Genomic DNA, 10708 nt, shown 5'->3' with positions numbered 1-10708 from the left:
TACTACCAAGGAAGTAGGAATTAGTGGGGCTGCTATTACGACTGATCGACATATATTTACATTTATTAGTATTCAGTGACATGAGCTAAGTTTGACAGCAGAAATCAGATCGTCTAAATCGTTCTGTAAGGCTGAGACATCAGATGGAGAAGAGATTACACGATATATTACGCAGTCATCAGCAAAAAGATTTATATGTGAGGTTATGGAGAGGGGTAGATCATTGATATAGATAAGAAATAGAAGGGGACCAAGGAAAGAGCTGCTTCTGAAAGAGATCGCTGTTGTCGGCTTCACAGAGACGTGTTACGTCATGGCTAACGCTCTGGGGAATGTGCGTCCTGGGCCGACCCTAAGGGAACTGGGATATCCATTGAAAGAAGGAAGTCACTGAAAAGGTTAGCCAGCTGTAGTCCTAAGCTGGCTAACCTTTTCAGTGACCTTCTTCTTTCAATGTTCTTAGGCAGTTTAGGGCCTTACTTCTGTGTTCCGCCCTCAGACATCATTTTCCATCGTGATATCCATTCTACATGTTCCTGACAAGTCTGTCTTCGTGGATCACGGTCACTGCGTGTGCGAAGAAGCAGCAGCAGCAGCAGGGTTGCAGTGAACGACGAAGAAGTTGCAGGGAAGGAACGAGCAGAGGAGGCTCTTTATAAACGCACAATTGCTGCCGCCAAGCGTGACTTTTATTCGGGTCGCAACTCATTCCTCTCAGCTCCGAACTGCAGGAAAGCGCTACACAGACACATTGCTTTTATCCGCAGATCCTTCTCCACTGCACCCCCCGCTCTAACCGTCCTTTCCGATGCCGACTCTAGCTCGCGCCTCGAAGGAGTCGCGAGGGGGCTTGCTCAACGGTTCTCGAATGCGGTAGCCGTAGTATTACCTGCCCTTCCAGCTACATCCTCTGGGTTTCATGCTGTCTCCCCCGCGGAGCTGGAATGTGCTGTGAGGGCTCTTCCTAACAGTGCTCCCGGTCCTGACGGGGTTAGTGCAGCGGTGGTTAAGCACCTTTGGGCGAACCATCGCTCTGTATTGTTGAATATTGTGAATTCGTCCTTGGAGCACGCATGGATCCCCCAGGGCTGGAGGCGGTCTCGAATCGTCGTCGTTCAGAAGGTGCCCTCCAGGGGCCTCTCTCTCGACAATATTAGGCCAATTGCACTGACGTCAGTCCTCTGTAAGACTGTCGAGCGTATCATTCACCGCCGGCTATCGGCGTTTGTAGAGTCCTCTGGTGTTCTCAACAAAACACAAATAGGTTTTCGCGAGCATTGCTCCATTTGGTTGGCCCACACCAGCCTCGAGTGCCAGATCCGCCTTGCCCGCGAGAGGGGATTTCTCTCTGGGCTGGTGGCTCTAGATGTTGCTAAAGCCTATGACAGCGTAGAGCATTCGGTGCTCCTCCAGGAGTTAGTGAACGCTAACACTCCCCCTTACCTGATTGCTTGGGTCATGGCCTTCCTTTGTGATCGCTCGTTCTTCTGTTCTGCTGGTTCCCTAGTTTCTTCATCTTACCCCCAGAGTAGGGGCGTCCCCCAAGGATCGGTGCTCTCTCCCATCCTATTCAATGTTTTGATGAGCTCCCTCCCATGTGACCCGAGCATTACAACTTTTACGTATGCGGATGACATTGCTTTCTTTGCTTCGGCACCCTCATTGTCTGAGTTGTACGCCAAGCTTCAAGCCTACCTGGACACCCTGGCAGCCTGGATGAGCTCTATGCACCTTTCCCTGAATGTGGACAAGTCGGCCATGCTCGTGTTCCCGCTGAACACTCCAGTCACCATCGACCTGCAAGTTGGCCCGCAATCGGTCCGCCAAGTTAAGCAGCTCAAGTACTTGGGGATGTGGTACGACGACTCGCTGAGCTGGCGTCACCACATAGATCACTTGTGTCTAAAGGCAACGAAGGCAATCGGCGTCCTCCACCGGTGCTCTAGCCCCCGGCATGCGCAGAGATGCCCTGCTCTACGTGTACCGTTCTTACGTGCGTCCCATTTTGGAGTTTGGAGCGGTCCTTTTTTCTTCCCTGCCTGACTGGCGATTAACCAAACTGTACACTTTGGAGCGGCGGGCCCTCCGCCTCTGCTTGGGCCTTCCCCGGTATTCGGCTAATGATGCACTTCTCCTTGAGGCCCGGTTGCCTTCTCTCAAGGCTCGGTTCCGGCTACTTACTGTGAGCGTCTTCCTGTCTCAGCGCCAGAACCCCATTGCGCTGTCAAATAATGCGGCTCTCAAGGATGCTCGGCTGTGGCTAACTCGGCAGTGGCACCGCAGAAATACTCCGCAATTAGTTTTCGCCCAGCAACTCCTTCTGCCATTAAAGGTTTCGCTCTTGGATGTCCTCCCACTTGGGGCCCCGCTGGACCCTCCTTCTGTGAGTGTCATTGACATCTTCCCCACGAGTGTTCGTCATGCTCCTTTGCGTACTCTGCAGACAGTGCTAACGACCCATCTTCATCGATTTCCACTACATCTTGTGGTCGCAACTGACGCCTCTGTCTCAGAGGAGCGCTCTGGGGTCGGCCTTTTCTTCCCTCAGCTCGACTTCCAGTTCCCGGTGCGGCTCCCAGATTTCACCCCTCCATTTCATAGCGATCGACAGTTCCTCGCTATGATACTAGCTCTTAAAAGGGTCCCGCCCACCTGGGAAAGGGTGCTCTTGCTTTCAGATTCACTCTCAGTCGTTTCCGCTTTGGCGACTCCTTCCCAGAACTTGCTCTCCACTCTGCTTACGCTCGCTCCCTCGCACATACGCGATATCATCGTAACGTGGATCCCTGGTCACCGTGGGCTTGCCGTAAACGAGACCGCTGACTGCCTCGCAAAAATGTCCCTCTCTGGGGCGGTTATTGGCCTGCTGCCCCCCCTAAGCACACGTGTGTATCGCTAGATACAAACATTTTGCACGGATATCCTCTGGCCCCATTTTGCGCCCTAAGTACGCCCATCTGTGCTTCCCGTGGAAGCCGAATTCCTGTCTCTCTCGGCAGTCAGAGGTCTCGTTGACGCGCGCTCGCTGCCTCGCTCTCCCCCTCAACTTCTATCTCCACCGAGCCGGCCGCTCCTCATCTGCCGCGTGCCCCCACTGTGGCCAGGACGAGACGGTAGAGCACTTCCTCATGCAATGCAGCTCTTACGCTAGGCTTCGGGAGGCCTATATTAATCTTCCACTCCGTCTGCTGGGGGTTCCCGTGTCCCTAGCAGCCCTCCTTTCCTTTGGTGCCTCCAGCACTTCCAGCTGGGATATGTCGGTAGCGGCTGGGCTTGCATACTTCCTTTCTCGCTCGCGCCGCTTCTAGCCCACCTTTGCATCATCCCAGCTTTGCATCCACCCATTCACCCTCCCACCCACCATCACCCACTGAGTGTTACCACGCCGTGTGCTCCGTGCACGCCGAAGGAGCCCATTAGGTCCGAGAAATTCCGGTGGCTCCCCCGCACGAGGCGAGTCAAAGCAACATAAGTCTGCAAAGGGTGGCCGAAGATTACAGTGGCATCTGACTGCTTTGGTTTAATCCAAGTATAACTTCGCGCCACGCTTTCAGTGTAGTGTATCCAACCCCGCGGGATCCTACTTACCTGGAATAGAAAGCTACGGCCAAACACACAGCCACGCATCTACACTGACTACTACACAATGACTCCACTACAATGTCTACTGCTAACGAATACTACAATGCCTCTACTTGTCAATTACGCAAATAACCACGACATGCACGACGTTTGCCCTCGTGCCATGGAGCCGAAACAAGCGAACTTCAGCACCCCCACCACTTCAATCATCATTACTTTCTCCACCAACCTTCCCCACATTCCCCACCCAAATTGTCACGGTCAAGTTATAGTACCGTTGGACGTCCTCATAGCCCTGGCCGATCTCCCTTGGGGCTAATGGCCGTTCTCCGTGGGACGAAGAAGAAGAAGAAGAAGAGGAGAAAATATATCGAATAATGGCCGTTTCAGCTCCACAGTATTGCAAGAAACTGTTGAGATGCAAACTATTAGTTGCTGTACTTATAGCGCTTCGTAAGTACCCGTTGTTGTGTCTCAGTTTTAGGTTCTCCATAGTGAAAAAGTCTTACAGATCATACAAACCATAACAGTTCGTTTTTTTTTTTTTTGCTTACGCTCAGGCTTTTCCACTATGGAGTTCCTCCACCAGTTTGCCTCTATCTACGCAACATTATCAGTTTTACTGAAAGGACAGTTAAGTAGCAACTGAGCTGGTTATAACTGGTAAGCATCCATGATCCGTCTGGGTTTCACTCTATGTATCCACTTTAGGTTGTTCGCTGCTGGCGTTGCTGCTCACTCGTCGCTTAGCTCACACTTTCCTAAGGGTGAGCTAAGCGACGAGTGAGTGAGCGCGAGTGAGCAAACAAGAAGATGAGCTGGAGCTGAGTGAGCAGGACTCACAACTGCCAATATCTTATCACTAATATTGAAGTAAGTCGATTGTTATGAAGTAAAACGTTTTCGGTGACCAGTGAGTGAATGTTGAAGATGACATGGCATGGCAGGGTTCCCCCACAGACTGTATACCAAATGGGATTTGCTACTAAGTAAAATCGCTAGCCCGCACACACGTTTTTCGTGCGCCTCAGAGATGCAGATGCTAATGTAGCGACTACGCACATGATTTGTAGTACTCAAATGGCGTCGCTACGTATTTTCAGAGTATGGGAGCCATCATGCGACGTTTTTCTTGTTTTTTAAACATCAGTTTAAAACATCAATTGAAAGTATTCTCCTAGGTTCAGAAGAGTTGCTCCCTTCTTCGCCGCTTTCAGCATGTAAAATTGATGCAGGCGTGATAATTTCTACGTACTTTTAAGGCAACCGGAACAGCAAATGAAGCAACTAGAACGAGCTTTATATTCTGTGCCAGGAGTATATCTACGGTCAATATCCCTGGAAAACCGACGGCCGTGGAGTTGAGTATCAATTGACTCGAGCTCTGAACTTCACAATTTGTTTGCTAGCTTTATTGTACCACACAACTTTCAGGTTGTGCAGCTGAAGTCAGACTAACTGATAGTCTTTAATGCATTTCCTTCTGTGGCTTGTGTAGTGTTGCATGACTCCAATGTAGTCCCTTTCTTTTCTAGTATAGTATCATCTGTAGCAATCTAGTTTTTCACATCACACAACGAGCCCTCACATAACGTTCCTGTTATTGTTGCCAAGGAACCGCTTTTTCTCTACGCGAAATGGATCAGCAAGCGATATGGGGCAGATTGTGCAGATCGTGCAGATTGAACGTAGGCGAACGTGCCAGGGGGATATGGGTTGGTGAGATTAAGCAAAATGAGAATAGGCGAGATGGAAAGACCCTATAGGTCCATGTTTCTCTCAATAGATGGGATACTTCGTGAGAATTGCATGTACATGTATATGACAACTTGTCTTACGTTTGCAGTTATTATTAGCACGAGGTACAGGGATCTAGAAAATGTGTACCAAGGACTGAAAGCTGCTCCTCCAGGTAAGTGCGGAGCGTTGCTGTCAAACGTGTCGAAGTGAGGAACAACACGCGAGAGACAGTGCGCACACATCAACGTGTCGGAGGGACGACGCAGCATTCACACGGGACTCAACAATTAGTGCAGATGTGGGCATTCATTATTTCATAGTTGGGTCACGCGGATGTCTACGTAGACTACGCGATTGCCACATCAACATGTGCTGTACAAGCCTAGTATGTGCTGTACAGGCCTAGGCATTTAAAGAATGCTGCAAGTGTAACAAGGAAAAAAGAAAAGGTTCACTCTTTGAAACACATACAAAAGCCCTGCAACTCGTCGGCAAGTGTTCGCCCTTGCTTGTTCGTACCTATACACTACACTACACGGCTCGGCACGCTTTTCCTGACCTATTTAGGCTACCATATCGCAACATAGCCCCCTGTGCTACGATGCTTGCCAAATGATGAACGCTAAAAGCTTACTGTCATTTTGCATTTTAAAGAGCCTGTGTACATCACTTACCCTGCTGGCATGGAGCTTCTTGAAAAGGCATCTGTAGTGCGGGGGAAAAGCGTGTTCTTCGTGGATGCCTCTTCGGGTGGCTGCGTGGGTCACCGTCTTGCTTGCGCCATTGAATCCGCCTCGAACCACAGTGGAGACGTCATTCTAGTTACAAACCGAGTCCCGTCCCCCGACTGCGACGCCCTTCGGCTGCTCTATGAAATTGCACCCAAGTTCCGAGTCGCCACCGTTGACTTCGGAGAGCTCTTTGACGACACACCCTTGTTGGATTGGTACGATGATAGATCGGCTGACCTGGAGCAGGACGCACTGCATTACGCTTTGTCTCTAGTGATACTGTGGAAGTACGGCGGCGTCTACTTCGATAATGATATTGTGGTGATTAATCAAATCAAAGGAGTGTCGAATGCTATTGGCAGAGTGAGCCCTGTTGAACTGGGCTTGGACGCAATGTTTTTCTACAGACATCATCGTTTCCTCGAGCACTGCATGCTGCGTCTCGCACATAATGGGTAAGGCTCTCTGACTCGCATGATTTAGCTGAGTGACGGTATCACCTGTGTCTTCAGCCGGGACTGTACGGCAACAAGTGATCGTGCATACCTCCATACACTATCATGGGGAATCATGGATTGAGTGAAAGGTTCGAGTCATCTATTCGTAAAAATCGTGCGACTCGGATCGCGTCGAGAGAACAAAGGTGACGAGATACATATTCGATACTGTTCGGGTATATGAGGTATAGTGTGAAACCCTCTAGTTCGGATACCCATGGGACCAGCATTCTTGTCTGCTGAAGGGAGGTATCCGTACACGAGAGGTATTGAAATAACACTAGAGCTTAATGGGAGAAACGCAGTAGAGGAGTGACCGTCTAGGAGAAGTGTCTGTAATGGGAGGTTTTCCAGTATCTGAACATTTCTTCTGTATTGTTCGCTGACAGGAAGGGTAGTAGTATTGGAGCATCCGCACAGGTATCGTCGTGAGAATGCCATATAAGTGGTTTGCGGCTTGTTTACACATATGAGCACTTGATGCAGGTGATGCAGCGCCAGTAAAGTTGCACTGAGTACTCGGCTTCATAGCTCATCAAGGTGCAGTTGCGTAGTTCATACAGTAGGCAAGTAGATATTGCATTTCGGCAGCACAATTGTGCTAACTTAATATTTCGTCTAGTCTTATTAAAGCAGTCGTTATAACTCTTCCTATCGCTTGATGCGCTGGTGGAGTTGCTGACTACATTAATTTTCAATGTCAGCTATATTGCGTGAAGGTCAATACCAATAGACGATTTCAGAAATTGCATGGATGGCCAGCCAGAGAGCGCCGTGTTGCGAATGCCCCACTGCACCTTGGGATTTAGTTTTCATGAGTCCGACAGCAGAGCGCAAACGGTTTCGGTTTTTCCTCCTCCCTTCGAGCAACAGGCAGGCGAGCACACTGATCTCTATGTATAAAGGCTGGATAGCGGATGGGTGAGGGTATCGCGGGAAAGGGTACGACCACCGGCCGCCATATTGCGGTGCTCAAAAGAGCGATTACAGCCCATAGGAATGCATGTAAGCTGTGACAAGTTTTGCTGTTTGTGAGCGCTTCCCTTGCTGCTTCGCTAAAATTTTGCCACGGATCGCTGCAGAAATCCCTCGTGATTGAGTTCCTTACGTTTTTTGTGTGAAATCCCGTCACATACATGTTATTTCCTTTCTATTTTGTACTCGTGTGAGCGCGTGTCGTTCCAATCTTGTACTTTGAACTACGATTATGTGATTTGCTGGTTTTGTGTGGTGTTGTATTTGTTGTGTTACGTTTCCTTTGTCGTCCGTCAGCGTGTTGCTTCCCGTGTTTCTCCCATTTCCTTTCTGCTCGGGGGTGCTAGAGGTAGAGTGAATAAGTCATAAAAAGGCTAAGTAGCAAGGTCTTGTGGTGAAAGTTCCAACATCAAAGTATCACAAGTCCAGTTGCAACAGCAAGTTTGAAGCAGTCAAGCAGGTAAGTGGGCAGAGTGCATTACTGGTTGTTGAATATGATCAACCTTGACAATTTCTTTCGCAGGTGAGGCCTGGCTGTCACCTTCTCTGTATATTCTTTGGCAAGGTGGTACAGTCCGATACTGCTGTAGCACTGGGAAACTTCTTTGATCAGACGGATCACATTGTTTTCATTTGGGCTGCATTCAAACATGTGTTGTCGCAAGCTTAAGCAGCGAGAATAAAGAGTAGACATTCGAGGTTGAAAAATTATTTATTGTCTCTAAGTAAAGTAAACATGCTGGAATGCACCAAAGAGACATGTGGCTGGTGTGTTTGTATTTTCACTCACGTCCACTTATTTCCTTGCTTTCTTTACGGTTCTTCCACAGCATTTTATGTCATAAAACATGATGTCCAGTCAATGACAGTATTCTGTTCAGGAAGTAAGAACTGCTGCTATTGAAATGAAGCTGAACCATCGTGTGCAGACAGGGAATAAGATGTAACACGTTCGAATTGTTGGACATAAACGAAAACTCAACGCAGGCAACTCAGGGTCGAACTCAGCTGCACCTGTGTAGTGTTATTTTGTGTCCGAAGTAACTTGGGAGCAACTCGTTCTTTTTTTTAAGTAACTCTGTAACGTTTCAAGCTACGTTTCGGGCTGAATAACTTAGTTGCATTTTTCACACGGTAACTTTGTAACGAGTTCCTTTTGACGGGCAACTTCTCGATCTATGCTTTCAACTCTGCATGCTTTTTGTACACTACATAAAGTAAGATACTTTTGCCCCAGTGAGTTTGTTGCGTATTTTAAATGCATGCAAGTGAATTCCTAGAGGTACATATTTTGAGCAAGATAAATGAGTTTTTCATGCATGTGTGTTCAACTAGCTTTTAGTGGATATAAATCTGGCCTCTACATATGTCGCATGCATTATTACTTTCTGGAGGTGTTCTGGGAAGTCGAACTTGTTGGGCACAGCGTCAGGCCTCAGTCGAACGGTTTGGCCCGTTCTGTCGAAGCATTTGTTTTTAAAATGTTTGCTGCAGACCAGTGATGTCGTCGACGGCGTCCAGTCCTTTCGCCTGACATTTACCGCACACTTTGTTTAAATGTTCTGGGCGGCCGTGAGGGAACCTGCATTGAACAATTTATGCCATCAATTACGGAAAGGATGACAAGGCTAATCCAAGCAAGCAATCGCCGATACCGTGACCAACAAACTGAGCCGTAGATATCACAGCTGACAAGCGCACTTCAACGCCTGCTGAGTGCCGAGACCATACCCGTGAACTGCAGGAAGGCTAGACTATCACAATGACTCTATGCAGATAACGTACGGCTTAAAGTTTAACGCTTAGATCTTGAGATACGATTCACAAAGTGCCGCGCACATGCATCAACAGCAACGTTTTGTCACTCCGCTCGTGGACTAATAAATCACATTTATTTGTAAAACCATGTCACTTACTCGTGAAATGTCGTCCCCGGTGCCTTGCCAGTACGGTCAGCACACCCATAACCACAGCAGGCGGGCATGACACCACAAAAGTGCTACGCAAAGGCGCATCCACATAATGCAGCTGAGTGGCGGACGGCAATGTTTTGAGCTTCCCAAGATGGCGGCCGGCGACCGTACGGTTGCACCCTCAATCCGCTATCCAGCCTATTACTATAGAGATCAGTGGGCGAGCACGAATGCAAACCATTTCCCACGACGCATTGCGCGATGCGCGTGACTTGGACGGCGGAGGGCCCCCGTGCGGAGCACAAGAGCATTATCTGAAATCGCCTATTGATAGACGATTGCTGCCGGGTCTACTGAATACTTCAAAATATATTGTGACTTCTCGGTATGTTGATAGTGGTCCTAGATGCATATGCATACAAAAACCCCTAAAGAGACACCAAAAGAGGGTGTTCCTTTAATAAGATAGCTAGAGATAAGATAACAGGTTCCTGCTTGGTGGATGGAAGTGTTGATGCCTTTCTGCCCTTTAAAATCCCGATCTTGCTGCTTCGTTTTTTTTCCAGTGTAATCTACCGAGGACACAGAGGCGGAGTAGAACTGGCTCGAACTCTGAGGCAACACTGTAGAGCGTGGAATGAGGAAGGCGTCATCTCCTGCGGAAACTTGCACCTCCTGCCCTCGTCAGCCTTCTACCCTGTAAAACGCGACGAGGCCGATCAGTTTTATCGGTTTCCCCCTCTAGGAGTTGAAGACGACTCCTATGCGACCAGTTACATGGTTAAACTTTGGCCATTGGCTGAACCCGGACGATTTGGAGGTCTTTGGAGGGACTCAGCGTACGACGTGCTCACTAGAACGCACTGCCCATTCACACGAAATGAGACTCTCTGAGCTGGATAACTATATGTCAGAACGTTTTTACGATGATCGCACCATAAATACCTGGAGTGAGTGAAGAAACGTCATTTCAGATGAACTAGTAGAGGGGAAGCCTCTGTCCATCACACGTATACAACCGTGTCAAGGGGCTATGAACAACGCAAATTCTCTTACCCGAAAGACCAACAACATTCGACATCCTCTGATGCTACCCGAATAATCGCGTAAGGGTATAGACCAAAGAAAGACAAAACGAAGTTCTGACTGAAAACATGGGGAGAAGTGTGTCTACGGTCTTTGCGCGATAATTAATGTGCGTAAAATGGGGGTGGCCGTGTCAACAGGAACAGGTGCGATGCGCGAAGTACACATGGGCACGCCACGGACT

At 48.7% G+C, this 10708-nt stretch overlaps 1 protein-coding gene across 6 annotated transcripts; it reads left to right on the top strand.

The window, feature by feature from the left end:
* Positions 1–583: 583 nt before the first annotated feature.
* LOC135388605 (lactosylceramide 4-alpha-galactosyltransferase-like) lies at positions 584–10406 on the top strand. 6 transcript variants are annotated; one of them, XM_064618246.1, is made up of 5 exons: positions 584–648; positions 3942–4035; positions 5429–5494; positions 5977–6508; positions 10005–10406. In XM_064618246.1, the coding sequence occupies exons 2-5, from the start codon at positions 3960–3962 to the stop codon at positions 10330–10332; spliced, it is 1002 nt and encodes a 333-aa protein (XP_064474316.1). In that variant the 5' UTR covers positions 584–648; positions 3942–3959; the 3' UTR covers positions 10333–10406. The 6 variants fall into 6 exon arrangements, 5 of the variants coding, with proteins under 5 accessions (XP_064474316.1, XP_064474318.1, XP_064474315.1 ...); XM_064618248.1 differs by lacking the exon at positions 584–648 and adding an exon at positions 4143–4245 and having other exon boundaries at positions 3947–4035; XM_064618245.1 differs by lacking the exon at positions 584–648 and adding an exon at positions 4143–4245 and having other exon boundaries at positions 3947–4035; positions 4294–5494.
* Positions 10407–10708: the final 302 nt, after the last annotated feature.

Source organism: Ornithodoros turicata, chromosome 3 (assembly GCF_037126465.1).
Source record: "Ornithodoros turicata isolate Travis chromosome 3, ASM3712646v1, whole genome shotgun sequence".
Lineage (NCBI taxonomy): Eukaryota > Metazoa > Arthropoda > Arachnida > Ixodida > Argasidae > Ornithodoros > Ornithodoros turicata.
This window is presented reverse-complemented; position numbering and strand designations above follow the sequence as displayed.

Bases quoted from the DNA above. Each gene is read 5' to 3' on its own strand.
- LOC135388605 (XM_064618245.1), top strand. From the start codon at position 5,317: ATGAGAATAGGCGAGATGGAAAGACCCTATAGGTCCATGTTTCTCTCA. The intron at 5,495-5,976 runs GTAAGTGCGGAG...TGCATTTTAAAG, and splicing joins ACTGAAAGCTGCTCCTCCAG to AGCCTGTGTACATCACTTAC. The intron at 6,509-10,004 runs GTAAGGCTCTCT...TTTTTTTTCCAG, and splicing joins CTGCGTCTCGCACATAATGG to TGTAATCTACCGAGGACACA.